Source organism: Lolium perenne, chromosome 5, assembly GCF_019359855.2.
Source record: "Lolium perenne isolate Kyuss_39 chromosome 5, Kyuss_2.0, whole genome shotgun sequence".
Lineage (NCBI taxonomy): Eukaryota > Viridiplantae > Streptophyta > Magnoliopsida > Poales > Poaceae > Lolium > Lolium perenne.
This window is the reverse complement of record NC_067248.2, coordinates 240,380,907-240,402,082: the sequence shown is the minus strand read 5'-3', so window position 1 is coordinate 240,402,082 and position 21,176 is coordinate 240,380,907. Positions and strand designations below refer to the sequence as shown.

The following is a 21,176-nucleotide window of genomic DNA, read 5'->3' as shown; positions in this document are numbered from 1 at the left end:
TGAAATCCACAATATACCCATCACTTAAAATATTCTTATCATGGTTCATATGCATAGAAGTATCATTAATTTTGGCATAAGAAGAGTTCTTCTCATTAATAGTAATTGGAGCAAGATTATTATCAAGAATTTGAACATGGTAAACAAGTTGCATATTAAGGGAATTGTTTTTGGCAATCCAATCATAACTATGACAAGTTTCATAAGTATAGTTATAACCTATATCATAGCATTCTTTATAATAATCATCAAAGGTCGGAGGCATAGTGTCATCATAAGAAATAGAATAGTTATCTTTCATAGTAGGTTCATCTGTGACCATACGATCATTGTTGCAAGAAGGAGATGTATCAAACATGTAATGATCAGTAGCAAAAGGATTTTGAAACACCTCATCCCCAAGCTTAGAGCTTTCTATATCATTATGGGAGGAAGCATGGATAGTACTGATACTATGGCAATTATTAACATCATCATTTTCAGAATTAGTTTCCCAGAGATTTTCAATATCAAAAGTAGTGTGCTCTTTCAAATCATGATCACTAATATAGTTAAAGGGCATAGGAAGATCATTGTACTCAGATTCATTATCATAATAATCATCAGGAGCAACATACTTACGGTTACCTATCGTTATCTCATACACGCGGGGATATGCTGTTAACTCTTTCTTTTTATTCCCCTTCTTCTTCTTCTTCTTCTTCTTCTTCGTCGTTCCCTCCTTCTTCTTCTTCTTCTTCTTCTTCTTCTTCTTCTCTTCCTTCTCCTCGTTCCCTTCTTTAGGAGGAAGAGCCTTGAAGGGAGGCTTCTCCACATAACCTGACTTATTTCCAGAAACAATAGAAGAAACTTGGGAGGATTCCTCCTTTTCATTAATAAGTTCAAAACACACAGCGGTCCTATCATATTTTGGCAAAGTGTCATCTTCTAAAATATTTTGTATGTAAGTATTTGTATGGCAAGTATCAATGCAATAAGAAAAACACCCATGCAGGACATCATCAATATCAAGATCACTCATATGTAACAAAGAGATTTTTCTTGATAACTCTTCACACCACAAAAATAAAGTAAGTTCATCATGCTGATTAGGAGTAATTTCATCATCACAATACAAATTTCCAGCACTCATGGGGTTCAAATTATCATTGGAGGAACATTGAAAATTAAAATGACCCGCTCTATGGCAAAGTTCACAAATAAAAGGATAGATGGCACAAACTTTTTTACCAAGCACTACAACACAACAGGCATGTAGAGACGCTAAATTTAAAGGCTAGAGACGTGATATTTCATCTCTAGAGAGCTGTAGAGTCGCTTTCATAAAGCGTCATAGGATCGTCTCCTTATGCACCGTCTCAAGTAACATAAGGACGCTTGCTAAGCGTGTCTAAGTACATAAAGACGCTTTCATAGTGACGTTAGAAAGCATGTCTACCCACATAGAGACGTTTTAATAGACACGCCTAGTTTGCGTCTCAATAGATTTTTGAGATGCTTTATTCACGTGAACATTATACGCCCATACATATTATACGCCCATACACATTACGTATACATGTACATACATCGGTACTTGTACATACATTATCTTGTATTTTGGGCATGGCGTCTCAAAATTGATGTGCTGGCATAATTTATTATTATTTGGAAATTCAAGTAAAAAATTGATATGTTTTCTTATGATTTTTTTCTTCATATTTAAGGTCACGTACCAGGCAAGACCAATTAACACAGAAAAATATAGAGCAAACAAAAATAAATTCATTAATACTAATAAAATTTGAAACTTAGTAGTATATCCATATAAATAATTCACAGATACATCAGGAAAGATGATGAAGAGTACAAATCAATAAAATCCTATATTACAATTATCTCTAAAAAAATACTCATGAATATCCGTCCATAGATTTATGGAGCCAGAAACTAAAGCTTTTGCCCTCTCCGTATTCATCACTTTCAGTCCTACTTAGCTCCAGATTTGACCTGAAAAGCAAATCACGGTCAAATGAGAAACTCCATGGAATAAGCTAATAGAGGGAAAGATGACAAGTTCAGTTGATTAAATAAAAAATTGGGTCTAAGACTAATCCTGCATGCTGAAGATATGTTATTCTCGGTTACAACTTGCATCCTTTTGCCAGCGGGGCCAAATTTCTACTGTGTATTGGCAATATTTTCATAATGACAAGATGAATTTACAAATGTCCTTTGGACACGTGTTGGCAGGTTAACAATTCCATTGTCAACTCCTGCACTTAATTGGAGCTTTCAACTCAACTCCGCTTGCTGAATCTGCATTGACATCAGTTCTATTCACGCTTCCAAAAGGAAGGTCATAAGAAACCACACCAGAGTACACAACCAGATGACCACTTGACTGTTGGTTTTGCTCACATGTTCATGGGATAGACAAACAGTACCACTAATTGCATGTTTGTCACACAAAATAAATGGAAGAGGCACAGTAACATACTTGGATCCAGCTATTAAAACCGAATCATTGGAGATTTCCTTAATCTTCCCTTAAAAAGAAAAATGAGAAGCACGTAACATACCAGGTTACTATTTGGCTGGTTTGAGCTCAATTTCTTCTTTTTGATCTACAACGCACAAAGTTTATAAATAAATATTTAAGCAAGCATGAAAACTAGGAAGGGAATGTAATGTTTGTACATATGAAAATGAACTTACATAGAACCTAGGCCAAGCGATAACATGACCCAAAGCATCTCTGACAGTTTGAATATCTTCATACGGTCTAGGCAATTTTTCATCCGCAATAGGTGTAGGAATGTTAACAAGAACTGCACAATATTCATCTCCAAGCATGTTTCCTCCAACCACATATGTTTTATCTTGAGTAATCAAAGATCCTATCGCTACAACTTTATTTTTGTTTCTCGGGTTTGCCGAAAACAAAAAGACTTCAAATTTATCCTGTAACTTGAAGAAATAGAACATTTAAAAAATGACACTACTACTTTTATTAAACAACAAAAGCATGTTGGTTTAGATAGGTTGTTTGCATATACCTTACTCGAAGGTTGATTATGAGAGAAAGATGATATATCACAACCTTGATCGGCTTCGGTGGAGTTTTCGTTATTTGCTTTCTGCAGCCAAAGATCATATGAGCTATACATAACATGTTTTCATTAGTTATGATCTAATGACTGAATGAAAGTTCTTTTGTACCATAGCAATTATGCGTCGACGTCCTAAAGATGAATTGGCATAACTCTCTTTGCTATAATTATCTAGACGCGGTTGCTGCAATTGTGAATAACAAACATAATCAATAATACTACTTGTAGAAAACAATAGAACGACACTGATTCAAAATGAAAATCCAGGTAGCATATACCTGCTTAGTAACCTGCTCACGTGATACACAACCTTGATTTTCTTTAGCATAAATTTTCACGTGTGCTTCCTACAGTTGAAACACAATTCAGTTCATGCTAAACAAAAATCAGGCACAACTTGAACTGAGTAAAAGCCGTGGGCATACCTTAGTAATCACATCCTCATGTGGTAAGGATGAATTGACACATCCCTCTTTTATTCTAGTACCCTTCCCAGGAGGCAATTTCTGTTTACAACAAACAACACATAAAGGAATGTAGGACCATCCATTAAATACTTGTTAACTATGAAAATATTAATAACAACTATTGCATCACCTGGAGAGTATTTGATGAAGTGTGCATATTGTGGGGTGATTCATGAATATCATTGCTTATTTCATGTTGGGTGTTCGTATCGTTGGCTCTTCCATGGAGGTCAACCTGAAACAAGAACATGATAAGAAAGTATATATTGTTATTGATTAATTCATCTTTCCAGAGATTGATGCAGGTGCTAACCTCACTATTTTCTGCAGCTTCCATTACATCTCTATAATCCTCTCCTGGGAACTTTTTTGCCAGGAACGCACGCATCATTTGGAACTCATCCATCATGTTTTCTACATTATCTCCAATAGTTCGTAGTTTGAACTCTCCGTGAGATTCCTCTAGAAAAGTCATTCCTTGAGAAACCTTTACATGGTTCCAAAACTTATCATGATAAAATCCCCGAAGTTTTGTCCTTTTTGCAAGTAAAGTTTTAGACACTTCACTATCATCTCTGGGTGAAAGACTTTCCTTGTCATCTAATTTTCTTTTACATAACTCATCATGAGTTGTATCCTATGAAATAAACACAGCATTTAAATAATGAACTAAATCACTTTTGTTCACTAAAAACATGTAATAAGTAGAGTTGTACCATTATTGTGTTAACGTTGTTAGAATCATTATCCTCCTTTCTTTTATGTGCTCGATCCCATAGTTCAATCTTACTAACCTCTCCATTCCTTTCAGTTTCCTGTAAAACAAAGTACATTACATGGTTCAGTAATCGTATTTCTGTGAGCAGACCTTAAGTTTTTCTAACAAAAATTTAGACCATCTCTTTTAGGAGCCGAGCATGGCCCTTTCGCCCAGTTGTGTGTGAATTCTTCTGTTGCTTTGCACACTCTGAATTCTTCAGACATATTTTCTGCATGTAAGGAAGATTTAAAAAGTAGTAATAGTAGAAAAGTGATTTCAGGATCTGATTTAAACATGAGAAAATAAAGATGTAGTACCATGTGGGAATCCTGACACCAAATTCCAACAAGAGCAAGCCATTGATGCTCATTAACACCACGTGGAACATCTTTCCAAATTTCATCCAAAGACCTTGTGTTGCGATTGTAATATTTTTTCTTCAGGAAAGATTTGTAGGCTCTTCACTTTTTTGCAAGTGTCATTAAGATTCAGTCTCGTGTAAGCTGCTTTGTCTCGGGGGGGGGGGGGGGGGGGGTAAAAAAATTTAACCTTCAGCAAGCAAAGTGTATTGTTAAAATGTTAATAAACAGAATAATTTATGTTTTACTATCGTGTAATGATAATTTTACCTCAACAAGTTTGATCATCTCCTGTTTTTTTTGGCTCAAACATCTCATTGTCCCATCTTGGAATATGCAATGGCGCAATTGTCGAATTTTGTGCTAGTTCAGTAAGATAACTACTAAGAATGGAACCAGATCTTTCATTTGGAACTCCATTTCGATCGGTCCCAACAATAATCTTTCCTCCTTTTAAGTTTAACAAAAGTTGACTTCGAAAGGCCCCCACTATTTGTCGCATGTCTCCATTGGGCCCTACATGTAGGAATATCACAACGATGCATACAACAGTGGCAAATGACAACCATATGTATCTTGGATAAAATGTAGCAAAACTTACAGATTATCTTAATTGGGCTAGTAGATTCATGAGGTATCTTTGGCAATATATTATCGATCTCTGGAGGACCTTGTAAGACATCTTCACTGAGCTCCACATTTTCTACTTCATGTTCAGAAAAATTGATCTTTCGCAGTCGTCGAGGTATATTCGACATAATATCTTTCCTACATGAATGCAAAATCAGTCAGCCTTCTGTAATAGAAAATCAGGTTTGATTTATGTATACATTTATGTGCTGCCAAAATCGATATCATGCTACAGCCAACAACAGGCCCAACGACCTGCCTGACCCAGAAACATTTTCATAGCAACATAGAGATCACCAGATCCGTTTCATTTTCTTGAACCTTCCTACATGCTAGTTCTGAACAGAATTGGTAGAATCTGAACACAGACCAGCTTTTCACGGTAATAACTAACTGAAAGGATGGATTGGCGACCAAACCCATCGCACACGCACAAAAGCACTGAATCACCGCAAGGCCGCACCAACTACTACCTCTTCGCGTTCGACGGCGACAGCACCGGTGCGGCCACCCTCACAGGCGCACAAACTAACTTAATAGTGGAAGGAAAAAAGTGTAAACGAGATGGATTTGACGGAGCACAAACCTGGACGGAAGCATGTGGCAGCGGATCTGATCTTTGATGAGCAGTTCAAGAAACACAGTGGCGGCTGGAGAGATGCAGCCAGGGTTCCGCTTCGTCTAAAGATGGGGGCGAGGGGAAAATGTCACCAAAAGTATATATACTCCGGGATTTTTTTCTCAAAATATAAGCGGGCGAAGCGTTAAATCAACAAAAGTTAGCGCGATGACGAAAAATAAGCGGGAATATATTTTTCTACAAGCGGTAAAACTAATAACGTTAGCGCCAAAACAAAAGAATTTTTTTAATTTTATCATTAAGAGCATCTTCACTGGCACCCTCCAAATTCGGAAATGCAAAAGTCGATTTCTAGCGAGTATGTACAAAATATCCCGAATTCAAATAAAAAAACTAGCGATTGAAGGATCTGTAGTCGCCTCTGTCTGTCTGCGATGGCATCGTCTCCGGAGAACTCCGAGTCCTCATCCTCCTGGCAACAGTTTATTTCGTTCAGACCAAAACCAATCAGTCTCCTGTGGTTTCCATTGTGAAGAACCTTTGCAGAACTGTAGTATTTGTTCTGAATTTCCTTTAGTTCAAATACTGGTCTCTTTCTTTTGACATCCAATGTGTGTTTCAAACTGGTTTGACAATTATACAAATTAGGATAAGCAAATAGCAAATACATCCAGTCTACTTGCCTACAAATGTGCTAAATACACTTTGCTCTAATATGTTTCATCCGATGATTGCTCCCCGCTACTATCATCAGATTCATCTGATGATTGCTCCTCGCCCATATCAAAAAAATCACGTGGTGGGCTGCCTCCAACCACTGTGTTCCATCCTTCATGTTTTGGATCTTCAACATAGAAAACCTGTTTCACTTGAGAAGAAAAGACAAAAGGATCGTCCTCTAATTTCTCACCAGTGTGTATTTTCCGAGAGAAGTTTACAAGAGAGAATCCAAATTCATCTATTTTAAAGCCAGCTTTGTGATGAACATCATACCAATCACACTTGAAGAGCACAACCTTATAATCCTGATATGATAATTCCCAAATGTCAGACAATCTACCATAATAACTAACTCCATCTGCTGCAACGTTCACTATGCCGCTATTTTGTGTGACGCGCCCAGTCTCACGGGCCATAGTATGGAACCTAAAACCGTTAATAATATATCCACTGTAACGCACACCATATTTATTTGGTTTTGCAGCCAGTGCTCTTATCTTCTCACTGAATCCCCGTCCATCATGTTCCAAAACCTGTATATAAATTGCGTTTAGTTCATGGTTTATGCAAGTCCATTGTGTAGAAGCATGATCGAATGTACCTTCTGTTCCAACCAATCAGCAAAGTGTTCGTTAATCAACATCTCAATGTTAGCATCCTTCAAATTAGCTACCAGGGATTGTTTGCCCTTCTCATGGTCCAGAAATTCTCTGCAACGGGTAGAGCAATTGAATAAAAAAAAATTCATCAAGTTGTGTATAAAATAGGTAAAGACAGAAGTAACACATACCTGCGCAAATCTTTAAGCTCATCAGAGTGTCGCAAGACATATCGATGTGCATGTAGAAGAAGGTGGTTATCCAAATGGCTTAATATGGTGCCCTTCCCAATTGGTTGGCCAGAACTATTAAACATATACATATCCTTTGTGTTATCTGGAGGATTGGGGTTTCTAGCTGGTTTTGTAAAACGTGTAGTTCCTTCTAGAAATCTTGAACAGAAGGTCAAGCATTCATCAGCAATATATCCTTCAGCAATTGAACCTTCTGGATAAGCTCTATTGTGTACAAATGACTTCAGCCGAACAAATGATCTAAATGTAAAAAAATGTTATTTTCATGAATTCTTGAAGATAGAAAATCAAACTGAAATTTCATACCTTTCTAGAGGATACATCCAACGGTAGTGCACTGGACCACCAAGCTTAACTTCTTCAACTAAGTGCACCATTAAATGCACCATGACAGTAAAAAATGATGGAAGAAATATTCTTTCCATATCACAAAGTGTCATCACAATACTGTCCTGTAGTTCATCAAGCTCTATGTCTTCTAGAACTTTGGAGCATATCTTCTTAAAAAAATTAGCCAACCGGATAACTATGCTCATGACCTCTTTGCTGGGGTAGCAAGACCGAAGTGCTATGGGAAGTATTTCTTGTATGAGGACATGACAGTCATGACTTTTCATACCACTCAATGTACAATCTTTCATGTTGACACACCTAGAAATGTTTGACACATAGCCATCGGAGGTCCTAATCTTCTTGATGATTGAACAAAGAATTTCCTTCTTTTCTCTAGACATAGTGAAAGGTGCGGGGCGGTATGTCTCTTTTCCTTTGTCATCTGGGAAAGGCTGAAGGTCTTTTCGAATTCCAATTACCTCCAAGTCATATCGTGCGTTAAATCCATCCTTTGTTTTGCCATCAATATCCAATAACGTCCCAATTAAATTTTCACACACATTTTTTTCTATATGCATCACATCAAGATTGTGCCTTAACTTATTGAGCTTCCAATAGGGCAATTCAAAGAATATTGACTTTTTTTTAAACCAATCCTCTGGCTTCTTTTTGTCACGATTACTAGGCGTACTTGATTTTTTCTTTGTCACATTTATCTTACGTTTATGATCTTCACTATTTGCTTTCCCATTTTTAACATTTTTGCCTTTTTTCTTGCCTTTTCCTTCGGTAGCTACTTTGATCTTTTTGCCTAGCACAAACACTCTTCCCTGCAACATATTCAAAGCTGAGCTGCCAGTCATAGTTTCAGGTGCGAGATCTGTTTCTTCGGTCTTATCAAACTCCATCGTGCTTCGTCGATATAAATGATCCTTTGGCAACCATCGTCGATGACCCATAAAACACCATTTCCTCCCATTATTTAGCCATCTGGACTTTGTAAACGCAGCACAAGATGGGCATGCATATTGACCACTTGTGGTCCAACCATAAAGGTAAGCTAATGCAGGGAAATCGTTCAAAGTCCACAATAATGCAGCTCTGAGGGGAAAATTCTCCTTCGAAGAAGCATCATATGTGTCCACACCATTCCACAGTTGTTGGAGCTCATCAACCAATGGCTGCAAATATATATCTATATCATTACCGGGGGAATGTGGTCCAGGAATGATCATTGATAAGATGAAAGATGTTTGTTTCATGCAAATCCAAGGTGGTAGGTTGTACGGAATAAGCATCACTGGCCAAGTACTGTGCTTTGAACTCATGTTCCTGAATGGGTTAAAACCATCACTTCCAAGACCAAGGCGTACATTACGGGGATCCTCAGCAAATTTGGGATATCTGTCATCGAGATCTTTCCAACACCCACCATCAGCTGGATGTCGCAGAAATTTATCTTTGGTGCGTCCCTCATCATGCCAGCGCATGTCATTAGATGTTTTGGTAGTTGAAAACAGCCTTTGGAGCCTTGGAATCAAAGGGAAGTACCGCAACACCTTTGCTGGTATCTTCCTGTTCTTCTTAGATAAAATTGGACCTTCTTCATCATTATCAGTCAGCCAACGAGATGTACCGCACACATGGCAAGACTGTTGGTTAGCTCTTTCCCCTCGAAAAAGCATGCAATCTCGAGGGCATGCATGGATTTTCTCATACTCAAGCCCCAAACCACGGATGATCTTTTTGGCTTCATGGTATTTCTTTGGTAACTTTGCCTCTTGAGGAAGTGCTTTAGACAATACACCAAGTAGATCCGTGAATGATTCTTGTGACCAACCATGTAGGACTTTCAAGTGATATATGGTGACTAGAAATGACAACCTTGAAAAGGCTTCACATCCGTTGTGCAACTTTATGTTCGCATCTTGTAAGAAGCTTTCTCTCTTTCCATCACCTTTATCATATGGAGAATTCAAACTATCAGCCACATCAGGTTCCATATTGGCAAATTCAGACTGAGCACCATCGGATGGGCTTGATACTGTTTCAAAGCTATTACTTAGAGTAGTACCATATACAGCATTTACAAGACCTAACATATCATCCATTCTTTTGTGCCCATCATGTACAACATTATTCATTGGATTACCAGGAAAAGCAAAATTCATATTGTTCTCTGATATGTGTGCAAATGCATCGGATGATGCATCACATTCCTCTCCATGGAAAACCCATCTGGTGTAATCTTGAACAATACCATCACACCGTAGGTGGGTTTTCACTTCATCATAACTCTCTCTTGCTTTGTTTGCACAATTTACGCATGGACAAAGGATCTTTTCACCAAGTGGAACATCACGGTATGCAAAAGAAAGGAATTCCTCAACACCATGTTTATATTCAACGCTTGCTCTTGGTTTACTCATCCATTCCCGATCCATTGCACTTCAGTATGCTGCAGGATAGATCAAATTAAATCATAATTTCAAGTCCATCCTTGCAAAACTGAATTTTCCCGTGCCGTCTTCTCTGAAATCATATACAAAAAATTCAAGGGGTTCTCTATTATTGCAGGAACTTTACAAGTTTTCTCCCTGATAAAGCTATACTAGTTTGATCTTGCAATACATGAAGAAAGATTTTTGTGTAGCTTTTTCTTTAAATTCATCTATGTTGGCATACTAGATTTTATTGTTGCTTTTTGTACTTTTCGACATATGTTATCTACTCAAATCTAAACTAACCTATTTTCTTCTCTTTTCTGAAAACTCGAGCCTGACACTAGCAATAACCATCTCACCATATCTAGCTTTAAATTAGAAAAAGTAAAGCTGTAAGTACTAAATAGTATTACCAAGCTTATACAGGCCTTTTACTTTATCACCGCACCTATTGACTGTAACAAAATCCAGTTAAGCACTAAAGCTTACCAAATACTGAATAGTAGTTGTCGAACTCCATGTATATGTATATAAAGGATTTATCACCAGATGCGGATTGCCTTTAACATATCTCTAATAGAGGCACTTAGTCACCAAATAATCTGAAGATTTGTGAAGTATGTAGCACCAAATTTAAGCAATTGATCTCTTTTACTTTTCAGCAATTTACGAGCAGAAAGGCTTCACGTGATTGAGACAAGAGATGAGCAAGAAACTATATAAAAAAGAAGAAGATCCATCCTCTCCGGTCTACACGGGAAAGCAACGGACATGGTTGATGTATACATCGATGCACATGACAGATTCAGATTAAGAAGAAAGCATGACAAGAAGGAAGAAATTAACCTGACAGCGTCCGGCCGCAGAAGAGGTCTTTGTGAGGCAAAAAGATTCTAGGTTTAGTCTGAACCGGGAAGAGATAGAAACATATGCGAAACTCAGGGCGGTTTCGTTTCTTTGGGTGTATATCAGCTCAAGAATTTGTCCAATATAATTCGCAAAAAAAAAAAGAATTTGTCCAATATACGGGATACATGGAAGGTTTCCTGTGCAGATAGAAGCAGACGCGAACTCTGGATGGTTTCGTTCTTTGGGTGTATATCATCTAAAGAGTTTTTTTTTTTGAAACCTATCATCTAAAGAGTTTGTCCAATACACGGGAGATAGGAAGGGTTATTTGTTCCAAAAACGTATTGGGTTATCTGTTCCAAAAACGTAGAAGCTGTACACAGTTTTACTATATACGGAGTATATACCTAAAAATATAGCTCGGCAACATTAGGAACGTGTCGCGATTCACTTGCCTACAAGGATCGCTTGAAACAAAATTGTGGTCGACAGTTAGAACATAGCTTCCGCTATATATTTGTATTTACCACGGGCTTTTCTTTTCCTCACGGGCTTTTTTTTCCGTTCAGTTTGTATGTACGTATTACCAATCTGGTAGCGAGCTTTTTTTTACGAAAAGCACCGTAGTGATCTTTGACCAGCACAAAATCAATTTCTTCAATCTTGAAAGGTTGACTGTACGGACGCATTCTAAAACGTCTCAGGATTCGTCTCTACATACCCACAAATTAGAAAATCTATTTATTTTGTTAGTCAATAAATAAAAAATTTGAGACGTTATGTGGAACGTCTAAAGAAACGTCCATACGTTGAGCTCCCCCGCTATCCTAAATATGAAAACAAAAGCGTCTTATATTTAACGTCTCTACATGATGATTTTCTTGTAGTGAGATCATCTAGAGCCCTAGACCACTTTCTAGTTTTTTCATTCCTATGATGGATACAATATTCATCTTCGATTTGATTAATTCCACAAGGTCTATGCATTCCACAAAAATTAACATGCTTATAGGAAATAGCATTCTTAGGAGTTTGAGCATGTTCATTGCAATCATTATCAATAATTTCATCCCTCATGCAAACATCTTTAAAAGGTTCATGATACTTATCAAAATTCTTCCTAGGCAATTCAAAATGAGAGGCAAAAGCTTTATAAAGATTTGCAGCAACTTGAGAGTCAAGACCATAAGTAGCACTCATATTTCGAAATTTACCAGTATCCATAAAAGTTTCAATGCATTCATAATCATAATTTATACCTGACTCTTTACCTTTGTTGTTCTCCCATCCTTCAGCGTTCTCCTCAATCCGATCAAGAAGATCCCACCTAGCTTCAACCTCCTTGCTTGTGAAATATCCCTCCGAACATGCATCTAGATAGTCCTTGTGATGTCCTGAAAGCCTTGCATAAAAATTATTAACAATAACATTACGGGGGAGCTCATGAATGGGACATTTGAGCATTAGTGACTTCAATCTCCCCCATGCTTGAGAAATACTCTCTCCATCACGAGGATAAAAGTTATAAATGTAATTTCTATCAATATGCACTTCATGAGGAGGATAAAATTTAGAATAAAAGAGAGATACAATTTCCTCCCAACCAAGAGAATGACTATTCTTCAGCAATTTATACCAATGCGCCGCTTTACCAGACAGCGAAATAGAGAATAGTTTCTTCCTCACTTCATCCATGCACACTTGAATAACCCGCATAATTCATGCAAAAACAGTAAATGATCTCCAGGATGGACAGTTCCATCTCCTTCATAGCGGTTATCCATAACACGTTCAATAATTTTCATGGGTATCTCGAAAGCAGTACTTGCAGTTGGTGGATTTAAAATATCACAAGCATCATTAGAGTTATCGCATATGGGAGATAAAGTATTATCAGAGCAAATTTTCTCCCCTAAAGGTGGGAAGCTAAAAAGATCATAAAAACTAGCTTCCCCAAGCTTAGACTTCTCCATAGCATTAGCAGTGATTGCGTTCATACTAATAACATTGCTACTAGCATGCAAATGAGGTTCCATAGGTTCTTTAATTTTCGCATCACACAATTCATGCCTTAACGTAGGAAATAAATTAAAAAGCTCATAGTTGTTTTCCATTATGCCTTACTAGTGTAAAACAAGAAATAAAAAGATGCAATTGCAGGATCTAAAGGAAATAGCTTCGAGCACTTACAACGGCGCCGGAAAATAGCTTAGTAGCCGAGATCCGGAGTGTGAGTACCTTTTACCTTTCCTCCCCGGCAACGGCGCCAGAAAATAGCTTGATGTCTACGCTCGCTTCTATTCTTGTAGACAGTGTTGGGCCTCCAAGAGCAGAGGTTTGTAGAACAGCAGCAAGTTTCCCTTAAGTGGATCACCCAAGGTTTATCGAACTCAGTGAGGAAGAGGTCAAAGATATCCCTCTCAAGCAACCATGCAATCACGATACAAGAAGTCTCTTGTTTCCCCAACACACCTAATACACTTGTCAGATGTATAGGTGCACTAGTTCGGCGAAGAGATAGTGAAATACAGGTGGTATGAATGTATATGAGTGGTAATAGCAATCTGAATAAAATATGACAACGAGTAAACATGCAACAGAACAGTAAATAAACGGAGATTCGATGTTTGGAAACAAGGCCTAGGGATCCTACTTTCACTAGTGGACACTCTCAACATTGCAATCATAATTGAATATAAATATAAGCACTTCATCATACTACTCTCTTATCGGATAGAGAACTCAAATTCATTGGGCAAGTGTGCAAAAGCACACCTCAAAGGCGTATTCCCAAGTACTAATAAACACCCCACACCGTCACCGTGAGCATTCATAGGAGGTACTAACACACCACAATTCATAAGGGAGTTACACACGGCGCACACACTGTCACCATTACACCGAGGTCACATAATTAAGCACTTGAATAGCATATGACATCTAGATTACAAAGCTCATCATATGGATCTCAATCATGCAAGGCAATTCATGAGATCATTGTATTGAAGTACATGAGAGAGAGATGAACCACATAGCTACCGGTAGAGCCCTCAGCCCAGGGGTGAATTACTCCCTCCTCATCATGGAAGCAGCGATGGCGGTGAAGATGGCGGTGGAGACGGCTTCCGGGGGCAATTTTCCATCCTGGCAGGGTGCCGGAACAGAGACTTCTGTCCCCCGAATTGGAGTTTCGCGATGGCGGCGGCTCTGGAAGGTTTTTTCTGGTTTCGTCAATCGGTCTCGATGTTTTAGGTCAGGGAGGCCTAAATAGGCGAAGAGGCGGAGTCGGAAGGGCCACGGGGGGCCCACACAGTAGGGGGCGCTCCCCCCTGGTGGCCGCGCCGCCATGTCATCTGGTGGCCCTGTGGACCACCTCTGGTCCTTCCCAGGTGTTGTGGAAGCTTCGTGGAATTCTAAGATGCTGGGCGTTGATTTCGTCCGATTCCGAGAATATTTCCTTACTAGGATTTCTGAAACCAAAAACAGCAGAAAACATCAACTGGCCCTACGGCATCTCGTCAATAGGTTAGTTCCGGAAAATGCATCAAAACGATATAAAGTGTGAACAAAACATGTAAGTATTGTCATAAAACAAGCATGGAACATAAGAAATTATCGATACGTCGGAGACGTATCAATCTCCACCACCACCGACACCACGCGGTCGTGCTGTCGGGATTGTGAGGAGGATCTACTACATCCGCTGCCCGCTGGAACGGGGAGAAGGACATCGTCATCAACACCGTACGTGTGACCGAGTGCGGAGGTGCTGCCCGATTGTGGCACCGTCAAGATCTTCTACGCGCTTTTGCAAGCGGCAAGTGATCGACTACATCAACAACGAGATCTAATCTCGTAAGCTTTGGAATCTTCGAGGGTTAGTCTCATGATTTTCATCTCGTTGCTACCATCTACTAGATTAGATCTTGGCTTGTTATTCGTTCTTGTAGTAGGAAATTTTTTATTTTCTATGCTACGAATCCCATCAGCTACACCTCGCATGCACAAACAAATCATCTTCTAACTTTATCAGATTAACTCCTCTAATTCTTATTTGCATGCACAATTAAAAATCAAATTTTAAAGCTAACATTTAAATAATTATATTCCAATTATCAATCAAATCAAATTAATTGTTAATCTGAAAAATTGTGTTCTCACACCTCCAGGTGTATTTCCTGGTTTGTAACACCAACCGGGACTAAAGACCTCCACGTGTATATTTTCCTCTTTTTTTCACTCCCTCTTTTTTTTCTAGTTTTTCCAGAATTTATATTATTTAAGTTATTTGACCTGTTTAATCTCTAACCACACTTAATCTCTAGTAAAATTACTTACTCGTGGTCAAACTTCTCGATCGGTCATCCATCCTCAAGCTACTCCAGCACTAGCACGCTTGGTCAAACTTCCCGATCGGTCACCCATCCTGAAGCTACTCCACCACTAGCATGCTTAACTTCTGAATTTTTTCGTCCCGCTTCCAAGTACTTTGCGCACACATTATTGATATTAGTATCATATCAATCTTATTAACCTTTTGGTCACAATGTCACACTTCGTTATTGTTTGAATTCCAAATAATTATTTTAATAAACAAAAGTAATGAACTAATAATAATGTTAAATAAATAAATAACAATTTTTTTGCAAAACCTAAAATCTGTAATATTTCATATTTCCCTTTATTAGTTTGAGAATCTAAAAAGATGCCAACCGGGCATAGCCCGGTGAAATCGGATGTAACTTTCGTGTAGATAGATTTTCATATATTAAACAATTTTTTCGAGGTCGTATGCGTAAGTTATTGCTATCTTACCGAAAAATACAATTTTTTTGCAAAATAAATCAAAATTCATGTTTATTATTTTTTCATGATAAATAGATCTACAAGGATTTTTAATTTTTAATTTTCTAGGAAAATCTATAATATAAAATAGTATTAGAAAGACATATTCTGTTCTAAATTCCACTGCATGGTTAGTACGAATAATTTTTATTTTGATATCATGTGGGGGTGCCTTTTTGATATCATGAAAGGACCACCCTCAAGTCCTGATGTATCTTGCAATGCTACAAGAGGAGCAAAAGCAAAATTTTATTCAAACTTCGTGAAGGCTTAGGCCAAACAAACGACATACACAAGACAATAATCGGGGAACCTCGATTGCCATCAGTAGCGCGACAAACTGTAATTCTTAAAACCATACACAAATCCCCAAACTTTGGGCAATTGAGATAGCTGTGGAAATCTAGTTCTGATCTGAGTGGAGGTGGTTGATGAACTCAAAAAAGTTGCAGTAGAAATAATATGTGCAAGAAAGTACACCATATGGAACTGAGATTTTTAATGGAAGTTTAGATAAGGTTACACATGCATGGAGAGGAAGAAAGAGCACGGGGGGCATCAGTCAGAAGAAACCAAAGAACATAAAGAGGAGGAGGAAGAAGAAATTAGAGACAGGAGGCATGGCCGGATGAGATGAAGGCTCTTGTTAGCTAGCCTAGCCGGTCTAGTCGGTTGTGATGTGTACTCCGATGACGATGACGAAGAGCGCGACCAGGGCGAAGTAGATGATGGCGTGGACGAGGATGGACATGGCGCTGGTGTGCATGTTGCCGAACTCGACGAAGTGGTGCTTCCCGGGCAGCTGCAGCAGCAGCCCCGGCGACAGCAGCACGAACAGCACCACCGCGATCACCACCGGGCCCCAGTCCGACATCCTCCTCTTCTTCCTTCTTCCTCTTCCTCTTCTTGTTCTCCTCCTCCGACGGCAACGAGCACGACGAGGAGGAAGCAATGGAGCAGAGGAGAGCAGGGGAGAATGGTGTGATTGGGGAGGCGAGGAAGTGGTGGTGGAGTGGAGGGAAAAGGTGTGATGGAAGGAGGGGGATTTGCCTTTCGGTTCGGTTGGTGACGTCTCGCTTTCCATCGTTTCCTCTTAAGACCTCATCCAGCTCTAGCTAGCTACTCCGGTCATCCTTCTCCAGTCACACGTTCTGCATTGCACTTGCTTCTGAAAATAAATCATTTTTAATTGATAACTATACTGTTAATTCCTTGACTGAGATATCTTCCTTGTTTTGCCTATTTGATTAGCTAGCTGATTCGACCCAAGACCATTCATGTTTCTTCATTATAATGATGAGCTTGTTGGTAAACAGACAGGCAGATCGACATTGAGAGTGATGTCTGTGGACACCTCTCTTCCTTTGTGTTTGTGGGAGTGAATGGTGATGTCAACTGCCAAGCAAACGCGCATTACGTGACTAGCCCTGCCCCCTACTTCCTTCATTGCTTATTCTTATTTCTCACCAAGACTGCTTAATTCAGATTTGCAGTGATGATCAATCAATTACCGTAGTTGATCCAATTCAAAACTAACAAACTCATGTGAGTGCTTCCTGGGTATGCGGAGGCCGGGTGTAAACTTTATCGCCTTGATGCGACACAATGAGTCTGATAAAAGCGTCCATTACCAGAAAAATAATCAATAAGCTGGTAGTCAGATTCTGAGCTATCTGAATCTAGAATGCATTCCAGTGGGGAAATAAGATGACTCCCATAGCTTCTGGCCGTACGTGGCTGCGTTGCATACTTCGTTTTCCATCAATCAGGTGAAAAGAAGTGGTAGAGGATGAAAGAACAAAATATGTAGAGGATACGCAACACCTAAAGTCATACACACAGACATCATGCTAGCTCAGCTGGTCCTGGGCAATGGTATGGCGCTGCTACCTGCTTCTCTTTTCTTCTACTAGCTAGGACACCAATTTCACTGATTTTGATGCCTAGATTCGCTGCAACCATTCAAGCCTCAAACAATATATAGTGGATATACACATCTGTAGACGCGTGAACAGTATTGTTCGACACGAAAAATATAAATCAGTGACAAGTTACACAGCAAAATTTAATAAGTTGAATTATCGATCAGTTCTCCTTCCTTCCGTTCCTGCTCTATGTTCATCTGGGCTTTGATTTCCTCTCTTGCCCTGATTCAGTTAGGCCGATCTGCGGAGATTTCTTAAATCTAGCCATTCTTATGCATACATTCAATGTTTTCCTATATCTTGGAGGGCTAGCTAAGGGAGTGCGTTTAGACATGTTGATTCCTGCTTAGCCTTTCTCTACAGGACGAAAACGATTAAATCATTACAACCGCCCACACCGATTCCATTGATTTTGATGCATCACTTCGCAACACAAATAATCATGCATGCACACATGAGTAGTTAAACTGTTGCCAATCATGCACTTATATAGTAATATAAGATGTACATGTGCATGTGTATGCACTATGGAGGGAAACACAAAAGCATGGATGTGTCCTCTAGTTCATTCGGTATGTTCAAGGAGTGCTGTTGTTCTTTTCCTGCTTTAGGCATGGAGCTACTGTGGTGATTATCAGAGAGGTTAAGGACAGCTTTAGTGCTACCACGGTCACGACAGAGGCAAAATAATAATGAGTATGGGTCAGTGCTTGGTCACCGTCTGAGTGAGTTTTGTGCAAACGGTGTAGTCATTTTTCCTCTCCCGTGTTGTTTCCTGTCGGGCGTTTTATGGTTCCTTTGCTCTCGTGCCGTTGTATCTATGGTGGGATCTTTCATTTTGTGCGGCTGTTTTCGATCCATGTGTAACCGTACATTTTTCTGCATGCTTTTTTTTCTTCTAATGGAACAATAAGAGCATCTCCAGCCGCGTCCCCTAAAGCGTCCCCAAAGGGATTTGGGGCGCGCCGGATCAAAAAACGTTCCAGCCGCGTCCCCCAAAGCCCATTTTTGTCCGGCGCGCCCCGATACGGTGTCCGGCGCCCCGAACCCGTCCCCGTCCCACAGGGGACACATCGGGGACGCCGGACACACCGAAAAGCGAGGCGGGGAGTGGCGGGGCCGACTCGTCAGCGGCACAATAAATTTTAACCTAATCGTCGCCTACCTCGCGACGGAAGTTATTGGCGCGCAGCGACGGTGCAGTTCCCGCAGCGACGCAGCGACACGTCCCGTCACGCCTAGCTCTGCGTGTCGGCGTTAATGAGCGCCACCGCTCCTCCGCCTCCCTCCGGCCTATAAAAGGGCCGCCTCTCATCGTCCCTCTCACACACAAACTCTAGCGCCTCTCTCCCAAACCCTAGCCGCCACCATCTCAACAAGACTCGACGCTATGTCTGGTAGAGGCGGAGGCCGAACTCGCGGCCGTGGTCGTGGTCGTGGCCGCGGCAGAGGTGAACGCTCGCCGTCGCCTCCCACGCCGTTGGCTTCATCGTCGGAGATGGACGTGGAGCCGGACGTGCTGTTCGAGTTCGTCCTCGTCCTCAAGGGCGACCCGCGCAGCATCCAGAGGCTGCCGGACTCCTTCACCGACTACGTCGCCGGCGACGACCGCCCGCGCACGATGCATCTGCGGGAGGCTGCGTGCGGCTACTACCGGTGGATCGTCGACGTGATCTATGACACTCGCGGCAAGATGTACCTCAACATCGGCTGGGAGAAGTTCGCGCGGCACCACAGCCTCGAAGCCGGCTTCATCCTCCTCTTCTCCTACTTCGGCGACAAGGACATGAGCGTCAAGGTCTTCGACGAGACGCGCTGCCGCCGGGACTACCACGGCGACAGCACCGACGACGAGGACGACTGAGTGTTGTTTCTTCGCAGCGAACACGTGCACGGAGGTTTCTGCCTGTTCACCTCATCGGTAGAACCAACAAGGGCACCATCCTCCCGCTGGATTTTCCAGTTTAGGTGACTGGGTGTGCCCTCGAGTGTTCTTTTTTAGCAGCGAACACAGGAAACCTTCGATGCACGGCCTAGTTAGGTTTAATTTCTTTGCAAAATTTTATATTTGTGTCCACGACGGTTCAAACTATGTATTAGTTTGTGGAAAACCATGTGCCTAACTATGTTTTCGTGTAAACCACGTTCCCAATTAATTATTAGTTTGTGGAAATTGAAATAAAAATGCCAAAAAAGGTATTTTAAATGTTTGGGGGAGGCGTTTGGGGGACGTGGCTGGGGAGCGACGTCCCCCAAAGGCGGCACGAACAAAACACGTCCCCCAAACGCTCAATCCGGCGCGGTTTGGGGGACGCGACTGGAGATGCTCTAATGCTTGTAATATCACATAATAACTGTTATAAAAGCGATACGCAAATAACGAAGAACGATAAAGGTAAACGCAGTGGAGACACAAGATTTAACGTGGAAAACTCCTTCTAACACAGAAGGGGAAAAACCACGGGCGCCAGCCAGCAAAACTTCACTATATCGAGGAGTGTTTACAAACGCCGTGGGTTATCTTATAATCTGATTAACTCTAGACGGCGGCTTACAAGATGTATATATAGGCAGTGCCAACGATCCGTACCGTACCGCGGGGGCTGCCGCCCCCCGCATCCCCCTTCGCAGGTGTCCCTGCAGGGCTGTTATCACCAGATTTTGGACAAATCCAGAGGTGGGCCGTAAGAGAGATGGGCTTAGAAGACTACACGTGGAAGATCTCTGAAGCGGCCTTGCACGGAGAATTTGGGCTAGTTTGCCCGTGTATCTTAAATTATAGTAGGTTATATCTTAGATCAAGATTTAGAGTTTGTATCGCACACGGTGGGATATTCCCACGTTAGAAAGTCCGCTGGACTATAAATATGTATCTAGGGTTTATGGAATAAACAACAACACAACGTTCACCCCAAAACAAACCAATCTCGGCGCACCGCCAACTCCTTCGTCTCGAGGGTTTCAATCAGGTAAGCGACATGCTGCCTAGATCGCATCTTGCGATCTAGGCAGCACAAGCCCCACGTTGTTCATGCGTTGCGCGTACTGAAGCGTCTTTGATGGCGTGCAACGTAGTTATCATAGATGTGTTAGGGTTAGCATAGCTCTTCGTATAAACATGCTTACGTAGTGCAACCCTTGCATGTCTAGCCGCCCTCACGCCTATCTCAGGCGTGGGGGCGGCACCCTGCTTGTTCATCATCTAGTAGATCTGATCCGTTACGATTGCTCCTTGTTATGCAAGGATTAGTTTAATATCTGCAATAGTTAGGCCTTACAAAGGGGGGGAGGATCCAGTGGCACGTAGGGTGGCGTTCGC

General features: G+C 40.7%; 1 protein-coding gene, 1 non-coding gene and 1 pseudogene across 2 annotated transcripts; all 3 read right to left on the bottom strand.

The window, feature by feature from the left end:
- Positions 1 to 1,777: 1,777 nt before the first annotated feature.
- LOC127302427 (uncharacterized) lies at positions 1,778 to 6,026 on the bottom strand. Its single transcript, XR_011745716.1, has 15 exons — positions 5,895 to 6,026; positions 5,280 to 5,446; positions 4,967 to 5,194; positions 4,637 to 4,884; positions 4,456 to 4,548; positions 4,276 to 4,374; positions 3,873 to 4,196; positions 3,690 to 3,794; positions 3,518 to 3,598; positions 3,371 to 3,439; positions 3,202 to 3,276; positions 3,039 to 3,119; positions 2,698 to 2,949; positions 2,562 to 2,606; positions 1,778 to 1,989 (listed from the first exon to the last, which is right to left on the bottom strand). It is a non-coding gene; the product is annotated as an uncharacterized protein (transcript).
- Positions 6,027 to 6,598: 572 nt separating this feature from the next.
- LOC139831777 (uncharacterized) lies at positions 6,599 to 9,637 on the bottom strand (annotated as a pseudogene).
- A 6,777-nt stretch (positions 9,638 to 16,414) lies between these two features.
- LOC127302426 (uncharacterized) lies at positions 16,415 to 16,999 on the bottom strand. The gene has a single exon (XM_051332888.2). It carries the CDS (start codon positions 16,804 to 16,806, stop codon positions 16,597 to 16,599), a length of 210 nt encoding a protein of 69 aa, XP_051188848.1. The 5' UTR covers positions 16,807 to 16,999; the 3' UTR covers positions 16,415 to 16,596.
- Between the last annotated feature and the right edge of the window lie 4,177 nt (positions 17,000 to 21,176).

Bases quoted from the DNA above. Each gene is read 5' to 3' on its own strand.
- LOC127302426 (XM_051332888.2), bottom strand. From the start codon at position 16,806: ATGTCGGACTGGGGCCCGGTGGTGATCGCGGTGGTGCTGTTCGTGCTG.